This window comes from Odocoileus virginianus, unplaced genomic scaffold (assembly GCF_023699985.2).
Source record: "Odocoileus virginianus isolate 20LAN1187 ecotype Illinois unplaced genomic scaffold, Ovbor_1.2 Unplaced_Contig_7, whole genome shotgun sequence".
NCBI lineage: Eukaryota > Metazoa > Chordata > Mammalia > Artiodactyla > Cervidae > Odocoileus > Odocoileus virginianus.
This window is the reverse complement of record NW_027224324.1, coordinates 1,770,261-1,790,569: the sequence shown is the minus strand read 5'-3', so window position 1 is coordinate 1,790,569 and position 20,309 is coordinate 1,770,261. Positions and strand designations below refer to the sequence as shown.

The following is a 20,309-nucleotide window of genomic DNA, read 5'->3' as shown; positions in this document are numbered from 1 at the left end:
CCATAAATGATAAAGAAGGAAGATGAAAGATGGTATAACCTAATGCTTTACCTCTTTCACACTCCCCACTCCCACCCCCACCCAGGGGATAGTAGATGAAGGCCCTGAGGAAGAATGGGCAAGGGATCAGGGAAAACCTGAATGTTGTGTCTCCTCTTGGGGAAGCTGAGCCCAACTCTTTTAGGAGCTCACCCATCATCCATCGAACTGCCCAGACTGAACATCATAGGGCAGAGAGGCCTTACCCCCTGAGTTAAACCTGGGGAAGGGGCAAGTCTTGAAGGGAATTTCTGCAGAGCCTCAAGGCACACAGCTGGGACTTTGTCTAGGTAGGGGGGTCCTTAGACACCTCAACCCCAGAGTGTTGTGAAAGCACAGTCAGAGATGTCCTGCATTCCTGAGAATGATATAAAAATGGTTGACTAGGGTTTTGTGGATTTAAGAATGCTTTGCTGTCAGATTGAGGAAAATGCAGTATTTATCACATGAATCTGGGGACAAGAGATGAGAAGAGGGACCTAGAAGCTTCAGTGATTGCCAGTGAAGATGTAGGCCAATAAAAAGACCATAAGGATTAGATTATACTGGTGCTAATGGCAGTGTAAGATGATGGATTATTGCAACTTGATGCTTTCCTCCTAAAGTTGCCAAAACAGCATAAGACATCCAGATAAATTTGAGTTTTAGATGCAGAGTAGTTTTTTAAAAAGTATTTCCCATGAAATATTTTGTTGTTTTTATGAAATTTAAATTTAACTAGACATCCTATGGGCTTCCCAGGTGGCGCTAGCGGTAAAGAACCCACCTGCAATGCAGGAGATGTAAGAGACCTGGGTTTGATCCCTGGGTGGGGAAGATCCCCTGGAGGAGGGCATGGCAACCCACTCCAGTGTTCTTGCCTAGAGAATTCCAGGGACAGAGGAGAATCCCAGGTGGGCTACAGTCCATGGGGTCTCAAGGAGTTGGACACGACTGAAACGACTTAGCATGCATGCAGACATTCTATATTTTTATTTACCACATCTGGCAACGCTACTCCAGCTGGATTTCTTCACAAATCTGCTTCACAGATTGTAGGTGCTGCTATGGGAAGAAGAAGACAGGAGAGAATTCCTGCGTAGGACTGCACTGAAAATAGAAACTGTCTGAGCAAACACCAAAGTGGCTGAGATTTCCTGCAGTCAACTGGATTAAATTATCCTCCAAAAAGTGGGATGGGGGTCCCAGATTGAAACAAAACAGTTTAAAAAATAAAGAAAATCACAATTTTGCACATGTGAGTTCTGTGGATTGCAATATTTTATCTGCTTCAATTTGAACTTCATAACAGCCCTATAAGGCTGTCAGAAGAGGCATCTCTGATGTTAGTGAAGTGAAGTATTAGTTGCTAAGTCATGTCCGACTCTTTGAGACCCCATGGACTAAAGCTTATCAAGCTCCACTTCCATGGGTTTCTCCAGGCAAGAATACTGGAGTGGTTGCCATTCCCTTCTCCAGGGGATCTTCCCGACCCAGGGATCGAACCTGGGTCTCTTGCACTGCAGGCAGATTCTTTACCATCTGAGCCACCAGGGAAGCCTGAGCTTCTTTGATGTTAAGAAGGATTAAATTGAAGTTCAGAGATGTGAAGTGCCCACGGGCATTACATGATGAGTGGGTGGCTGAACCCATACCAGAACTCACCCCACTGGCTTATTCCCTGCAAAGAGCATTTTACCTATGAGAGGAGACATGAAAACGTGGCTAAAAACCATTGGACAAAACACAATTTACTTTGATGCAGGAGCCTGAGCCATTAAGAAATAAAATTCAGAAGTTTTGAGGGAATTTCTTGTGGGGTATATATAAACCAGATTGACCTTTAAGATCATATCCAAAAAAGTCTTACTACTTTCTACCACTACTTATTTAGAAAGTAGTTTCTATTGCCGATGAATGCTACTCAGAAAAGAGAAATTTAGCCTTAGAATATTGTAAGCCTGCAATTGACTTTTAAAAAAGTGTTCTCTGTTCTGCTAGGACTTTAATCCATGATCACTCAGCATATTTGCAAATCATTTTTTTCTTGCAATTAACTTGACTTCACCTTCATTCATGTACTCATTCTTAAATATTTACAGGTTATAGACTGTGAACTGGGTATGTGTTAAGTACTAGATAATCAAAACAGACATGTCTTTCACGTATTTTCTGGTTTTTGAACATAAAATCTGAAGATTAGAGGGACCACTCCATTGGTGATGAAATCCTTTCTGCATCACTTCATAATCACCAAATGATTAGCCTGGAGACCTCAGGTGAAAGGTATTACTTTCTTCCCGAGACAATACATTTCAATAAGTCAAAGATTTTGATACTACTTTTAAATAGCAAAACCCATGAGTGAAGTGAGTGAGTGAAGTCACTCAGTCATGTCTGACTCTTTGCGACCCCATGGACTGTAGCCTACCAGGCTTCTCCGTCCATGGGATTTTCCAGGCAAGAGTACTGGAGTGGGTTGCCATTTCCTTCCCCAGGGGATCTTCCCGACCCAGGGATTGAACCCTGGGTCTCCTGCATTGTAGGCAGACGCTTTACCCTCTGAGCCACCGGGGAAGCAAAACCCATAGTTACATATAATAATTAAGAAAGGGGATGTACATATGAAGATGATGTAGGAATAATGGGAGACTATGGTGATGACTTGTGGAAACGTAAGTGATCAAATAGTGCATATCAGGACTGTTTTGTCTGAAAATGAGCCTGACTCAAAGACAGTCTTTCAATATGATAGCCTGAAAAAATTGCAGATATTTGCTAACTGATCTTTAGTGATTTAAGGAAAATTTACTTTAAAAAGTAAATATTCCTCACTGGAGGGGGAAAAAAGGAATAAATGATTCTACCTTTTGCTGCTTATCCAAGAATCCCAAGATATTTATACACTTTGTGGGTCAAGTCTCATTCTCCTCACAAGTACAAAAATGGTAAAAAGAGTCTTAAGATGCATTTCACCTAGAAGATAGACATTAGAATGCTATGAGCCTTTTTCAGTGAGAGCTGAAAATGCCCATTTTGCTGGTACTTTCCCCACACCTATTAAAGTAATTGTTACTAATCAAACTAGAAATGGGAAGGCTTGCTTGAGGGAAAAAAAAAGAGCACTTTTGAGGCACTGGATTCCCAAACCCAGCTTAGGTTTGGAAGTCCCTATGAGAGACCCAAATTCTGTCAGAAAGCTGTTGGGCTGGCCAAAATGTTAGTTTACATAAGATCTTGTAAAAACAAAAAACAACAACAAAAAAACCCTGTATAACCTTTTTGGCCAACCCAATGAACAGATCTAGAACATAAAGAACACATAATCTGCTAAACAATTCTTAAACAAATGTGTTTATTCATGGTATCTTCCAAGCCTAGAATTTTGCTTCCTTTAGTAGTGTCAGTAATTTACAAATTTCTGAATCAAAGGGCTGATGTTATTCTTCCTTTTGCATAACAGGAAAGACATCTTTTCTTTTCCCCCCCAAGTGATTGCTGAAGTCATTTAAATCTAGGAGAAGACAATGATTCCAAAGGTGAAGATAATACTTTTAGCTCCGAAAGTCTGTTCGGTGGAAACCCTGAGACTCTGAATTCTTTTTCTTCTCTTTGCAGGCTCCTGGATGCCTTATTTTTTTTAGTGTTAAAATGACAAAGTCTATTCTAACTTCCAGCCAGATGTCACCCTTCCCTTCCAGGCTTGGTGCCCTCCTTTACCAACACCCCCAGGGTTGCCGCACTCCTCCTGGGGCTGCCAAAGTGGCCTGGATTGGAGCTTCTGGGATTACTATTTTCATGGAGGCAGAAGGAATCCTTTTGCACCTCTCACTCACATCTTCCAGAGGACATCCTGCACCTTCCAGTCTTCTCTAACCCCATCACTTGTGGAACCTTGGGCAAATCCTCCTAGCGATGGAAGAGAAAACTTTTGAGTAAGAAGGTGTCCTACTCAAAAGTGTCTCTTACTTACCAAACAAGAGAAGTCTGAGTTTATTGCCCCATTTCTCCTCTCCTATAGATAGCCATCTGTCCAACAAATGGATGCCTCTCAAATGGGAGGACAGTTTTGTCCCTATTCTTTTATAAGAGTTTTAATTCTTGTGTCTTAGAGTTTGATCTTAGCTTACAGACTCGTGTCTCTGTTTTCCTGCAGTGTCTGGTGTTATACCTTATTACAAAAATAGAGTTCAAGGTGAACATACACAGCACGATCTTCTTATCTGGACATATGTCTGGTATTTATGTATAGTGGAAGCTTTTAAAATCTTCAAAATGAATGGAAGGAGTCATTTGTCATATATTAGGCATGGCAATAGCTTGGGTCTCTGTCCACCAACCTGTTTAGTTTTGAGATTTGATTATACTTTTAGAATTATAAAGCTAAAAACTACTAGCTGAACTTAGAGATAAGATAAGGAAACATAGCTCATTTAAATGACTTCACCCAGGTTGCCTACTGCGAGCTTCAAACACCACAAAGTGCAGTAGCTGAGTTGAGACAGGCCTTCTTGTTGCCTAAGAACTTGCTGTTTTCCTAGCCAGCTATTCAGACATTTCCCAGGGAATAGTAAACAGCTGCTCCTACAACAATGCAACTTATTTTTCCTAACAGAAAAAAAAGAGCAAAACATTCCACAGTTACCACGACTCAAAATTAAATAACGGGATTCAAAGAGGAAGCTAGTAATTGTATGAGAAAAAATGAGAAGACTTTGAGGCTCAAACTAATCTCACTATCATCATCATCATAAGAATTGTGTTTTACCCCTTTGGGCTTCCCAGGTGTCTCAGTGGTAAAGAATCTGCCTGCCAATGCAGGAGATGCAGGAGATGTGGGTTTGATCCCTGGGTCAGGAAGATGCCCTGGAGGAGGAAATGGCAACCCATTCCAGTATTCTTGCCTGGAAAATTCCATGGACAGAGGAGCTTGGTGGACCACAGTCCTTGAGGTCACAAAGAGCTGGGCACGACTAAGCACGTATGCATGCAAGCAATTTAGCCCTCTACGTTTACAAAATGCTTTCACATTTTCACTCACTTTATTCTTATCACGTCCCAGTTTAGAGATGAGGGAACAAGATTTTGATAATGAAATAGCTTAACTTTTGAAAAAGGGAAACAAGGAAAGGGAAATTAATGTTTTTTCCTAACAAATGTGGTTACAGAAAATGTTTGTCAACTTACTGTAGTTTCCAAGAAGTTTTTCTCTCATAACCTTTTAAAGTGTCATAAGTTCATATTGGGACACTTTAAAAGATTATACTCTCTGAGCCATTCAAAGCATTTTACCAAGACTTTTGGCCTTAGGAAGAGTGTCCAGAGCAAGAATTTGTCTCCAGTTACTGGGAAATGGCTCCTCAACTGCTACCAAAGTTATTAAAAGCCAATTTTTAGTGCTATGTCTTAGTTAAAATAAGAAAAACAAAATAGAATCTAAACACATGACAATTCTCTTAAGCAAATTCAGTTTTGGTAGATCTTAAAATTCGAACACTTTTCCTTCCCATCCCAGGTTGAACCCTTGTTTCCAAGCATTACTGGAATATATTTGTTTGTCCAAGAAAACATCTCAAGTCTTGTATCATTTTCTTTTGTATTTGAAGACACACAATTACAGGGTAATAAATCAATGTTCATATATTAATTTTGTCACTGTATTAAGACCATGTCTTAGTTTAGTGTAAGTTCCATTTAATGTCCACTTTGGAACTGAGTAGTAGTCTCACTTAGAAAATCTTTTGTTTTTTGCCTACAAGACTTTCAATGCCTTCTGTTAACCAACTTTCTACTTTCAACTGTCTCAGAATATTAAAACCTGCTTTCATATTGATAGAGCTCCTCATATTCATCAATAATGTTTTTCTGTTTTCTCAAAGCAATGAGTTAGTCTTCTCATTTTCTCTATAGTAATTCTCCCTCTTATTTTTGGCAAAGGTAGACCAAAAAGGGAACATGATATATGTCTCAGGACTTCTCATTAAATCATATTTCTTTATGATTAGAGACTTACTGAATCTTTTAAGAGTATACTCTCTGAACCATTTGAAGCATTTTACCCATCTTATAAAGTCATAATGAAACACATTTCTTCCTAGAAAGGGAGTCTCCCTTACTGTTCATATGCTTGCTCCATCCAGTGGAGTTTAGGATTTCCTTCTGAGGAGTGCTACTGCAAATAGTAATTCAGCAGAGATTTCAGCTGGAAATTAAGGTGTTTACTTAAGGAATCAAATATTTGAAGATACTTCAGATGACAATTGAGAAGGAGATGCCAGAAGTCTGGGAGGTGAAGAGATACTTCTGGGGATTGTTCCTGGGAGACCTCATCCTCAGAGAGAGAGAAAGTAAAGGCACTGTAGCCTGGTGCAAGGGTGATGCCTTACACAGGAAGAAGGGGTTGCTCTGACAACAGCATCGCTCCTGATAACACCTTGAGCTCAGGCCCAGTCACTTCAAATGATTCTTATTTGAGGAAGAGGTAATGAAAAGCAGGATGTATAGAGCAACCCAGACAGATTTGGGTTTAGGTCCAGAATGCAGTTCTATAGTAGAAATGAAGCTATAGTAGAAACCACGAGAAATGTCCTTAGCTTCACTGAGCCTCAGTTTCCCCATTTGCAGAAGGATGAAAATCAAATAGATGATCACACATATTTCTGGCAAACACTGGGTGTGTAAAGTAGCACTGGGGGCCTGTGTAGCTAAAGTTGGGAAAGAAAGGTCTTTCCATTGAAATGGAGAGAACCATAGTGTTTAGCTCTGTTTGGGCTCTGGAGAACACATCCAAATATTAGGCTTACTTGTCACCATGAGTGGTACCACAAAGTGCCCTGGGAGTGGTATAGCTAACATCTCGAAGCAGCAATGATAGGTGGGCATCTGACAATCACTGTCAGTTGAAAGCTTTAAGATAAGAAGCTGAGCTTTTAAGTGTATATTCAATATCCCCCCTGTAGACTTTGAGATTATTTGTGAAGGATTCTTAGAGATAAGGTGATTATACTTTTCTCATAGTTCATGAAACCAAACATGTTGCATAACATGGGTACCTTCTAGAAGAACCTATGTTATGAGACTTTAGACACATTCATGTGACACTGTACACTCCATCCTTAGGAAGTCTGTGACTAGGAGGGAAGACACATCTATACATAAATGATTACCAAATCAAGGTGATAAAGCCTATGAATGAAGTTTAAAGAAGGTATTTATTCAGGACAGTGCAAAAGGGGACCAGAGAACTCTGTGAGACTGAAGAGGGAGGTACTATGGTTTCACAGTAATTCACACGAAAACACAGTTTGAAACACAGTTCATCCAAGGGGCAAGGAGGCAAGGGTTTCCATGAAGAATAAACAGCATGTGAAAAAGCACAGCACGTGGAACTGCGTGGTCTGGTAAAGGATGGCGGGGTGGTGGGACATGGGTGCATCTTGGGAAGTGGGAAATGGAGAGTGGAGAAACAACAAACAGCTTTAACAGGAAAGATACTGAGAGCATCTTTGAACGTGCTGAGTGAAGTTGATATGAATCTGGAAAAGAACTACATGTTTAGTAAGTGTATGTGTTGGAAGTCATCAGCATATGTTCTGAAGTTTAGTGAGCCAACCACTACGTACAGATCCCTGGGTGTGACTCAGACAGGTGATGTGAGAGAGAACAGTGATGGTGATTGAAATGAAAAGAGCAGAGGGAAAAGCAGGGTGTTGAAGGACACATTTATGGATGTCAATGAAGTAAGACATTTAAGAAAGTTAGTGAATAGTATTAAGTGCAAATGAAAGGACAAGTGAAAACTCAGATGCAAAATGGCCATGGATTTATCAAGGTAGAGCTTGTGCGTGGCATGACAACTGGTTGGAAAAACTTGGATGTCATGATCAGCGCTGGCTAGGATGTTAAAGAGTGAATTAGAACATTGCTCATAATGTGAAGGGAGGAAGGGAGGGATTAATTAGGAGTTTGGGATTAATAGATACACAATGCTATATATAAAATAGCTAAATAAGAAGGACCTACATTATGGCACAGGGAACTATATTCAGTATCTTGTAATAACCTATAATGGAAAAGAACCTGAAAAGAATATAGACATGTAGCTTTGCTGGACACCTGAGACTAACACAACATTGTAAATCAAGTGCACGTCAGTAAAAGTTAATAAATAAAATAGAATCATACTTAATGGTGAACAAAGAACATTACCCGTACAGTGGTATGAAGTCTCAATATTCAAAAGTTGAGGAGAATTAAGCTGGTAAGAAGTGATGGAGAGACTGAAGATTCAGGATCCCAAACAGGCATTAGTGACTGGTCTTAGAAAGTGGTCCTCATTGCTGCTCAGCTTTGCACCCCTCTCCCGCCTCTCTCAGTGGACATTTCATATGTGTGTGCTCAGTCACTCAGTTGTGTCTGACTCTTTGGGACCCCATGGACTGTAGCCTGCCAGGCTCCTCTGCTCATGGAATTTTTCCAGGCAAGAATACTGGAGTGGGTTGCCATTTCCTTCTCCAATGGATCTTCCCACCTGAGGTATCAAACCCAGGTCTCCTGATTGCAGGCAGATCCTCTACCTCTGAGCCACCTGGGTATCTTCCCTTGTTTTAACCACTGGACTTCACCTTTACCCTCTCATTCTCGGTAGATGTCTTTCCCTTACATTTCACAAAGCAAACAAAAAAACAAAAATCAGCCAGATGCCTGCTCTCCTTCGCCTGGAAATGTATAGGAAGATGAGCAAATTTCATCAATATCTTAAAGAGAGATAGGGGAAACAATATCTTAAAGAGATAGAGAAGTTCCAGTTAAGTCCCTAGAAGAGTGGGAACTAATTACCAAGAGGCTGGCAATAGGCTGTGAGGTTCTCACATGCAAGGAGGAATCCGGAAAACAAGTGAGCAGAGTGAGCAGGGAAGTCAGTCATGAGCAAAGAAGTCTTAGGAGCTGATAAGCAGAGAGTATGAGGATCAGGCTACTGGAGGGGATTCAAATTGTCATCACTAATTTCTTTTGGGGGTTAAACTAGATGGCCACTACAAAACAGCACACATTTCCATGAAGGAAGAAAGTCTTAACTGGGAGTTAGAGGTATGTGTGTGAGAGTGGGGGTGGGGATGAAAAGAGAAGCAAGGAAGTGGAGAGAAAAGCCTTTTTGGTCCCTCATCATTAGCAGAAAGTCATTTCTCACTTTGAAAACAAATGCTTCTTTTTCAGGGAGAAATGGAAAGAATGGACACAATACTATTTGTTCATTAAGTGAATGAAAGAGGTACAGAAGGATCCACAACAAATTACTAAGTGAAAAAAGTGACAGTGTGTGTGTGTGTGTGTGTGTCAGAGAGTGTGAATGTGAGTGTGTGTGAGTGTGAACGTGTGTGTGTCAGAGAGTGTGAATGTGAGTGTGTGTGTGTCAGAGTGTGAGTCAGTGTGAATGTGTGTGTCAGAAAGTGTGAGTGTGTGTGTGTCAGAGTGTGAGTCAGTGTGTGAGTGTGTGTCAGTGTGAATGTGAGTGTGTGTGTGTCAGAGAGTGTGAATGTGAGTGTGTCAGAGTGTGAATGTGAGTGTGTGTCAGAGTGTGAATGTGAGTGTGTGTGTCAGAGAGTGTGAATGTGAGTGTGTGTCAGAGTGTGAATGTGTGTGTCAGAGTGTGAATGTGAGTGTGTGTGTCAGAGAGTGTGAATGTGAGTGTGTGTGTGTGTCAGAGAGAGAGGGGGCCAGAAGAGACACACAGATCTCAATGCTAAGCGAGGCTCTCTAGGAGCAGCGGGCATGGAGGGGATTTCAGAGGCTGATCCATGTTTGGTGAGGCCTGAGGCTTATACTACCAGAATCTCTTTAAGGGAAAAAGACACAAATCTGTCAATACAAATTAGTTATGAAAGAAAATATTTGTTTAGGGGAATTCAAGCTTCATTAGCTCTACAATAAATCTCTCTATACATGATTTCTATAGTTTTCTCTATGCTTAGTGTAGCTTTTCCACAACCATCATGGATCATTTTAGAACTAAGAAACCAAAGCAGAAGTTATGTAAATATTTTTAATGTTAGCCACATTCTCTAATTTACTTACATTAGATTCATTTTGAAATGATCATTAGAGACGGTTTCTAACTGGAAGGACTGCAGAGATTAAGACCTTGTGATGTCATTTATGGTTTATTTCTAGAAAGGTATCTGCAAAATGCCTATCTTGAGGTTACCCTTGAATTCTATTTGTTACATAAAGCACCATAGATAAATATCCTGAAACAAGAGAAAATTCAAAGAACTTATCTAATCAGGAAAATCGTGTTTTTTTCCTTAAAAAAAAAAAAAAGGGATGAGTTGTGCGCATTGTAGTAACCCAGTGTAAGTGAGTTTATACGCATTAGGTTAGCTCCTCCCAACAGAAGAACTATTGTTGCATCAAGCACGCTTTCTAATGGCGTGAGCGCCTCCTCCCTTTCCTGTAATGACGGTCCCCTGATATCACACTTTAAACTGGAAGGAGCTGCTGTGGAGGGTTTTTTTAGTAACAGGAAGTGACTGTGTAAGAGAAGTCTGCACGGGTTCACTCTGTCCTCTCAGCCGGCAAGGAAGTGCCTTACTGGAAACGGTCCGGGGACTGTCCCGGTGTGTTCCCCTCGGTGACCACGCTGCTGAAGGGTGTATCGAGAAGCAGCAGAAGGCTTTCCTTACCTTCACAGAACCGGGATTTCTATGACTCGACGTGGCCGCCGGGCGAACCCCTCTGGGATTGGAAGTGTTCCTCTCGATCTGACCGAGGATCTTATTATCCAGCTCCGCGCTCTCACACCTGCCCCCGGGGACACGGAAAGCCGCAGTTTACAAGGCGATCAGAGATGATCATGTTTGCGAACGACAGGGAGGTGTCATTTACGTGTGATACCCCCACCCCTGCAATTTCCAGGGCTCTCATCTCATATTCACTAGCTGCTGCCATTAGAGAACTCTAAAGAGCATTGGAGTTTAATTTTCACTTACCCGCACATTTATTCTAAGTAGGATACGAACGAGTTGGGGACTTTCACCGGTGGATAACAATGACCAGAACTAAACACTCCCAGTAAGCCAGGTGCTCTACATTCATGTTCTTATTCAGTGGGTACAATTCATTACAGTAGTCAGCATTTACCTGCATTTTACCCATGAGCAAACTTGGATTTAGTAACTAACTTATTGATCCAACTCCAAAACAGTGGCAGGGCCAAGATCACACTCAGATGTGTAAGATTCTATAGCCTGCTCTTGGCCTTCATATTTTTGCTCTATGTCTTCAATGAATGGACAAAAAATCCCTAGGATTATTTGCCACCAAATGGAAATATCATATCAAAGGGTATCTGGAAGTTATCTTAAAAAGAAGCTAGTTCAACCTGTGTCATTTATCTGAGATCCAGAATGAATTGCTTATACTCCCATGACTATTAACTGATAATGTAAAAATTTAAATCAGATTCTCTGACTCTAGTCCATTTTTCTTTCTGTTGTATCATGCTGACATGATGGAGAAATCTTCTCATTAAAAACATAATTCAAGAGAAAAATGTATTCATTCTGTTTTTTTCTTTACCTTTTTTTTTTTTTTTTTTGCCTTCCTCATCATTTTTCATCCCCTGAAAACAACCCCTTGAATTGGGGTAGGAATTTTTTCAGGACTACTTCTCAAAGTTGTCTACAAGTAAAATAAATAGGTGGGTGATCTAATCACATGTGGATGTGGCAGAGGTTACTTGGGCTGTCTGTCCAACACTCTACCTTCTTTGAGAGTGGCTCCTAGGTAGCGGCTCTGACAGCCATGCTTGTTGATACTACTTGACCTCATTTCCCTGGATATAGCTGATTGGACCAAGAGTAAACACCAGATTCCAGCTTGGCCCATGAGATTCTCTTCTGTGTGCAGAGGGAGCTAAGAATGAAGCAGCTGGGTAGGGAAATGCAGAGCTGTGAGATGGAGAGAGTCTTTGCAATTTTCTGGTCTTGAATCAACCCTAAGGCATGACTGCCTTCCTACCCTTATATTCTGCTAATTACCCCATATCTTTTATAATGAATTATCTCTGTCTTTTCTTAAGCTAGCTTTTTGGTGTCTGTTATTTGTAGTAGGAAAAAAATCTCTGAATAATACACCTCAACCCTCATATTTCTATTTATACTTTCCTCAGGCTGTGGAATATCTGTGCCTCATGTCCCACATGTGATGTCACCATATACAACCACTGGGTGTACAGTAAATCTTTCATGGCCCAAAAGCTTATCCATGTATAGTATCAAGTTTGGTAGCCTATCCCCAAGGTTTCCTGCAATCCTCTGAGAAGAGTTTCAAAATTCCTTTAATAAGTGCCCCAAATCCTTCAGGTTAATTAGATTACCAATTAATTAATTAGTCCAATAGAATTGGACTAGACTGAATGTTAAGCCTCTGAGGCAGCTTTTCTGACCTCTTCTGAACCAGACTTGCCTGCCAAGAGGTCACAATACTTTCTGGTGTTACATTCCTTTGTGACAAACATGTTATTGAGTCCAAACCCCAGAGGGGATCATTTTGATACGACATTCTGTGACCTCCAAGACCCCACATGGCGCAGCTCCTATGTTGTTTCTGAGCTCGCATCACTCACTCCCCTCCGCCTTGCCTTTCCAGGCACACTTAGCCCATCACAGAACACGCCAGCGCGCTTCCCACACGCGAGCGTGGTGTCTGCACTTTCTTCCACACGTCTTGCTTCCCCCATGCCCTTCAGAGTCTGTCTCAAATGTTACTTTATTAAGAAAACCTCTGCTGATGAACTTATTTAAAATGGCTTTCTCATACCCATCACTACTGGCCTTTAATTCTAATTTTCTCCTTAGAATTTTTTATGATCTTGATTTCTTATTTGTTTACTGTTCTCCCCAGCCCCCATACAGGTTTAACATATGTCCCATGAAAGAAGGGCATTTGTCTGCTTTTATTTGTTGCCCTGTTTCTTGGCACATAGTATGACCTCCCTCCATAAATATTTGTTGGTGAATAAATATGACTGTGTGATGAAGTTTAATTCAAAACATTAACTCAAATCTAACAGTAAATTAGATGCTTATTTAAAATGTACGCAAATAACCTCAAACTCAAAGAACTGATAAGTTGAGACACAAAGGAAGCATTAATAGCAACTTTAAAACTCTGCTTTCCTCTATAGATCACTAAATAATTGCATGCAACAAAGTTATAGTCTTAATATATCATTATGACTCAAGGTTTGGAGTAGAGTAAAAAGAAGAAAAACACTCTACCAAACTTTTAAACACAATCAGAACAAAGCCTATAAAACCTTGCATTTGTTTTACTGGGTATGTATTATCCTCACCCGGGATATGTTCACTGATTCTGTAATACTTAGCTGATTAGGTCAGGGGTATGGCTCCAGATGTCTTTGCTCAGGGCCCTACCCCTTAATCATCCTGATTTTTCAATTAAACTTGAGCCTTAGTGAAGTTAAATACCTTTTCTTAACATCACTTGACTTATAAGGGGCAGGATAAGAATGTGTTCTGAAACCCATGACTTTTTAATCTACCTTTGAGTTGCTAGTGAATTGTCGCTACAGCAGGACCATAGAGGACCGTGTTATTCCCAGATAATTGGGCTCAGGTTTTCCACTGTGAGGGGCATTTCTGCTTCAGTTCCAAAGAAAACAACCTATCATTGCCCGCACTGAAAGTTAGCTGACTTACAGAGTCGGCTGTCAGGAGAGGCTTGGGAGCCAAGCTGTGAGGACCACGTGGTTCACTGATGGCCTTGTAGGTGGCTCCTTGTGTTTCTCAGTTGCAAATTATAGATCGGGATCCAGGATGAGATGCAGGGGTCTGTGAGTTACCCCAAATCAAATTAAGTACAAAATGGTATTATATCTCTTATATGCTCAGTGTCTCTTTCTGAAGAGAGGGTCAAAATCTTTTTGACCTTCCTAAAAAGGTAATAATCACTGACCCATTTTAAGTTATCGCCATGAGCGGCCACTTTAAATTCAAATCTTACTGTGACTTTCTTTGTCTAAGAGTACACTTTGATTTAAAAAAAAAATTTTTTTTAACCATGGAAAAACTATGAAAATTAAAAAATTACTCCTTGAATTAAATACTATTAAGTAAATCTTTATTTGAGGTGGCCTCCTTATGACATTTCAAGAGAACAGAGAATTATAGAGGCAGTATTCTAGGGCTAAGAGCTTTCTAAGATGACAGTGATAAAATTCTAAGAAGTCTAGTAAATCCCTGTTAGACCCTTGGCTTATTTGTTGCCGGCTTTAAACTTACATGGATATAAACTTCCTGTGCTACTGTTGTTCCTTCCTACCCTTCACTCAAAGAATAAATCCGCCTAGAAAGTTAATAGAAATGATTTTAATATGAATTATATTTACCAACAGGAAAATAAGTTAGGCTAATGTTGACTATGAAGCTTATTTTACAAATAGTTTTCCCTAATTTATGTATGATTTCTGAACTGTTTTTCCCCTAGACTACCATTGAGAGGTAACAATCTGCCCAATAACCCAGCAGTTGGAGAGATCAGAGAAAGAGGTGTATCAGAGAAAGTATATTTGGAGCCCTCAGGCTTTTATTACACATTCAAGGGTCTTCAGTGTAAACGCTTCCAAAAGAAATTATCCAATAAAGTGAAATCTTTTTATGTCATTGTTTAATGGGCTCATTCAATGATTATTTATTTATTTTTCAAGGATTATTAAATTATTTAAATTCTACTATTTGATTAGAGCCAAGACATTGTTAATTTGTAGAATCCTCTCTGGTAGAAAAGAATCTCAAAGTTTGTGGCTTACTGCCTCTTAGGGTATTACCATTTTTGTATCTAGTCTAGCATCTTATTCTAGCATTCCTTTATTAAATTGACTGTAAATAACCAATTCTTCAAATGTTCTTTGAATGGAAATCTCATTAATGAGTTGAATTAAAACTGTGAACATATGTTCATTTTATATTTGTAGAACAGTCGTGGTTTTAACTCTTTGTGCCTCATATGTTAGCAGCACTGGATATCTATACTTTAAACTATGGAATTCCCAGTCACCGAAAATGACTTCTGGTGAAGTCACAACCCCAAAGCCCCAGACCTGGTTTTTATGGTTACATGTTATAGTTGCCTCAGTAGTACTCACAAGAAATATAAACTCCTAAGGAAAATTATTACACTCAACAGAGAAAACAGAAGCCACGATCTTGGGAATAACCTGAAGATCATTTGATTTCTCTCCTGCATTTGGAAGACAGAGAAATGAGACTCAGAGGGGTTAAGTGGCAGAGAGCAATGCCAAGGCGAGAATTAAGGACACCAGTGTTCTTTTTTCCTCAAATGTCCACATTTCCTCCCAGCCTGCCACCAAGGTCGCATGTTATGCTTTGATCTTAAATCATAAGCCAAGTCTTTTTAGGGAAGATTCTGGAGAACAAAGCATATTTTCAAATATAAGACAAGGATAAATCAATAGCATATTCTTCTATAATGGAAAAGCTTCCAGATGCTCAAAGACCAGGACCGCAACCTCTGGAGACACTGAATGAGCAGTGTTGTCTGAAACACTACAGTCAAGCAGTGACTTTTAGGTTTTACTTTTTGTTACTGTGATTAGTAGTCCGAGTGTGCTCCTGGCTATTTGGGGGAGAAACAAATCACTCAATAAAGAAATTACTCCCTGTAAATGTGTTTTAGATCCATATGGCATGGTATCTAAATTATTTTAGTAATTGGGAGCTCTAACAGTTGTGGCTCAAGGAGGTAATAGAAGAGAAAAGGTCTGCTCACAAAATTTTCAAAGTAGCATTGGCCTCGGGCAAGAATGAATATTTCAAGAGTTTAACCCAAGACTATAGCTCAGAGGTTAAAGCATCTGCCTCCAATGTGGGAGACCCGGGTTCGATCCCTGGGTTGGGAAGATCCCCTGGAGAAGGAAATGGCAACCCACTCCAGTATTCTTGCCTGAAGAATCCCATGGACGGAGGAGCCTGGTAGGCTACAGTCCATGGGGTTGCAAAGAGTCAGACACGACTGAGCGACTTCACTTCACTATGTGGCTTAATAATTTTAAAAAGTGTGTAAATGTGTATGGTCTTTGCATGTCTGAAAAGTGAGCCTAGAGAATGGCAATACTGCTTATACACCTGAACTCTGTGACTGCCCTCAGTCTGCATTCTTGGCTGGAAACCTGTCTATTGCACAACTGTTTTTGTGATGTGCCAAGTCGCTGAGCTGATGCCACAGCCCTCTGCCAAAACTCTTGTGGCGGTGCTCTGGGGGAGCGTGCGGGCAGGGGAGTCAGATTGGACCAGAGATAAAGTTCGGCTGCAGGTGCTGTTCAGACCGCGAAAGGTTATAGGTGAGCACAGTTCTGGAGAAACCACATCCTCTTACAACTATCCTGCGGCGATGAGGTTTGGTTTCCTTATTGGGACTGCTCTGAACTAGTGAAACATTCTTGTTCACAAAGGCAGAGTGACAGGTTGAGACAGGATACAGCGTCGGTGAATATACACTTTCAACACAGTAAGAGATACTGTGATACATGCAAGTCTTCGCCTTTTTTTCTGGCTAAATGTTAGCCATCCTGTAGTTCTCACCTTAAGTATGGGAGAGTGACATAAAATGTTCCAACTATATATTTCCATCCCAACCTGTATTTGCTATATTAGGCTGCTAATTAAACTTGATTGTAATTGCGTGTTTGCTCTGTTAGATTAGAAACCCCTGAAGGCAGGCACGCATTTAGCTTGCTGATATCACTGTGCCTCCGGAGCCTCACAATGGTCTCTAAATGTTTGACAAGAGAACAAGTAGTCAGGAACAACTAGGACTGAGGTCAACAAGGATACCAAGGAATCCTGAAGGTGGGGATGCTTGTATTACAACATCATGGGGAGGTTGCTCATCAATTCTCTCTAGATGCCTTCTCTCCACGGAGTCCATGTGATTTCTTCCCTCCTCATCTCAGTACTTCTGTCCATGGGAGAAGGAGCTGACGAAGTCCTAACAGCTATTAAGACTATAAGACGGGACCTTTCTGCTGCAAGCCATAGAGCTTTAGGCATCAGCAAGCAGGGTGCAAGCATGCTAACATGCTTCAGTCATGTTCAACTCTTTGCCACCCTATGGACTGTAGCCTTCCAGGCTCTGTCCATGGGATTTTCCAGGCAAGAGTACTGGAGTGGGTTGCCATGCCCTCCTCCAGGGATCTTTCCAATCCAGGGATCAAACCCATGTCTTATATCTCCTGCACTGGCAGGCAGGTTCGTTTTGGCTTCCCTGGTGGCTCAGATTGTAAAGCCACCTGCAAAGAAGGAGACTCTGGTTTGATCCCTGGGTTGAGAACATCCCCTGGAGAAGGGAATGGCAACCCACTCCAGTATTCTTGCCTGGAGAATCCCATGGACAGAGGAGCCTGGAGGGCTACAGTCTGTGGGGTTGCACAGAGCGGGGCATGCCTGAGCGGCTAATACACACACAGTGCCGCCTGGGAAGCCCCCAGCAAGCAGGGTCCTGGAGGGAATTCAGAGTTGAGGGGTCCTTCCCAATTCCCTGGAATCAAACCTGTAGTCAGGTAGATGCTTGAGAAGTATACTTAAGGATAAAATCTTGTCCAAGAGCAAGTAGTAAGCATGATTCTCTCCTCTGCTAATAAGCTCTGAGTTTTTAAGAGAAAAATGACACCATTTTTAGATCTTAGATCTGCTGGATAGGCTGACATTGGAATACCAGGGTTTGTTACAATGTGAGTTTCTCTATAGGGATGGCAGAAGAGCAAAGAAGTCATCCAAACATTGCTAGGCTACCAATTGTTACAGGGTTGAAAATACACAAAATAACACCCTTTAATAGGGTTACAGGAAGGACATAGCTTGAGAATTTTATGGGTCCATAGGAGTAGATTCCTTGGTGTTTTTGTTATTATTATTGTTTTAATATGGCATACTACCATCAAAGTTTTTTTTTATTTACATAAAATTCCATTCTCTTGAAGAAGCAGAGAGTATAAAAAGTGAATACTCTTAAAGATTCAGGTCATAGAAAACATAATTCTCAACCAGCATTATACATAAGTTAAACCTCTGTTTTTATGTCAAGAAAACCTTGGCACTTACTCTAACATTTGTATCATGTGGTTAATGCTTTTGCACACTGTCTGCAGAGGAAATATGCTCATATTGATTTATTGAAAACAAAATTGAACTAGCTATACATGCAGAGCAAAATTCTAAATTTTATTGTGAATGTGGAACAATGGCAGAGTATGCCACCCCAATATATGTCACTTCAGCATAAGGCTTATTTTGAACAAAAGATACTTGAAAAACAGCAGGTACAAAAAATCATTCTGATCTCCCCTTTTTCTTCCTGCAAACACGAGATAAAATTCACTTGTGAAAGATGCCCTCCCTAAACTAGGAAGAAAGAAGCATTTTTATTATCAAGGATGGGAAATTAAGAAGAGGAATCCGTATGAACAGACCTCACTAAAGTAATTCTTATCTTCCTTTAGCCTAATCATATGTTACAGTTACTTTTCCATAATTGTCTTTCTCTGATCAGTTTAGTATAAAAGTATTTAGATTTTGCCACTTCTTCAGGTCTTCATTTCCTAAGAGGGCTCCCATGTCACAGAAAATTTGTGAGCTTGTCTCTTATTAAGCTATTTTTTCTTACAGAGCCCAGACAAAAATTTTCCTCCTCTACACTGTTCTTGGAAATAAGCATTTCAGCAGGAACATTATGTATTTTATAATTGTGTCTATATAAAAAAAAGCAAAGTAGAAAATTAGATCAGGTTATATTCACGTGAATATATTATATTCACGTGAATATAACCACATTTTGGTGTCAACTATAGTTTTCCTTTAATTTGTCAAAATGTATTGCTCTGATCTCTATATAATACCAAGTTATGATATTATCTAGGAGGATTGGAAGACTAAATTTTAAGTCATGTCTAATAATTATAATAGTTTCCCCAGTATCTCATTGCTATTTAATATTGCATGTGTGGATTTAGGTAAAAATAGCATCAAATAAAACAATATGATCTTAAAATTATTCTCTTAAATCTATATTGTTAAAGTAGAATTTCATTGGGACAAATATTTGAAAGGACTTTTTTTCTTAAGGAACAGCCATTGGCAAAACAATTTTATTCAAAGTATTTTAAATTATTGCAAAGGAGGTGAGTGATACTTCTAAGAACTATATCTGAAGTACTGAATAATTTAGACACCATATTCTTGAGAGCTATATATAATTTTTATAATAGGAGAAATAGTTTACCTTTCTATTTAATTGTTCATTAAGTAATATTTATTTAAACTATATCGGTTTAAATGTGAATTTTTTACACCTGTGTTGGAGTTTCAAGACGTGACTACAGATCTTGATTTTAATTCACCAGCAGTTTTGAAGTTTGCAGTAGCACATATGAAGGTTCAGAGCCAAGTGAAGACTGCTAAGTGAGGCAGTTTCCAAGTTGAATCCAAACTTGATTCATCTATAGATGGTGAGGAAATAATGGAATAAATTATGGAGACATTTCTTCTGCATATAAATTTGGGGAGATTTTGAATTTGCTAACAGCTTTACCAAAAGTCACAAACTAACATATGACAATTTGATGTCTTATCTTGTGATCACATGTCTCAATTCTTTTGATTAGCTGATAAAATGGAAGCCACTTTTTTTTTTGTTGTATTGCTTGTGTTAGTTTTGTTAGAGGTGGCATACGATACATGGAAATCATGATGAGTTATTACTATGTGTACAGTTGTTTAGTGGCTAAGTTGAGTCCGATTCCTTTGCGACTCTATGAATTCCAGTCTGCCAGGTCCTCTGTCCATGAGATTTCCCAGGCAAGAATACTGGAGTAGGTTGCCATTTCCTTCTCCAGGGGATCTTCCCGACCCAGGGATTGAACCCACATCTCCTGCATTGGCAGGTGATTTCTTTACCACTGAGCCACCAGGGAAGCTCATGTGTAGAGTAGAACCTACATATTTAAACAGAACTGCTTCTGAAAACTTTACACGGAGATATAAATAGGTTCACTTGCAGCTGAAAACATTGGATTGCATTGATTAAATGGTGCCTCTAGAGGGCAGTCTGCATTCAGTTCAGGTAGAAACTATAGTTTTCTGATGCTGCTCACATTTTCTGTTGATTGACTTTGAATTTTGAGTTCAAGAGAGAGAAATTGTGTGGTGTGCACATTTGTACTAATTGTAGTTTGCTTCCTTTTTTTTTTTACTGAA

At 40.0% G+C, this 20,309-nt stretch overlaps 1 protein-coding gene across 1 annotated transcript in view; it reads right to left on the bottom strand.

Moving 5' to 3' along the window:
• TNIP3 (TNFAIP3 interacting protein 3) overlaps window positions 1-20,309 on the bottom strand; it is a 136,602-nt gene that overhangs the window by 48,497 nt on the left and 67,796 nt on the right. Inside the window, exon 3 of the mRNA XM_070463853.1 lies at window positions 10,701-10,818. Coding sequence (XP_070319954.1) covers window positions 10,701-10,818 — 118 coding nt within the window. The remainder of the gene's footprint in view (window positions 1-10,700; window positions 10,819-20,309) is intronic.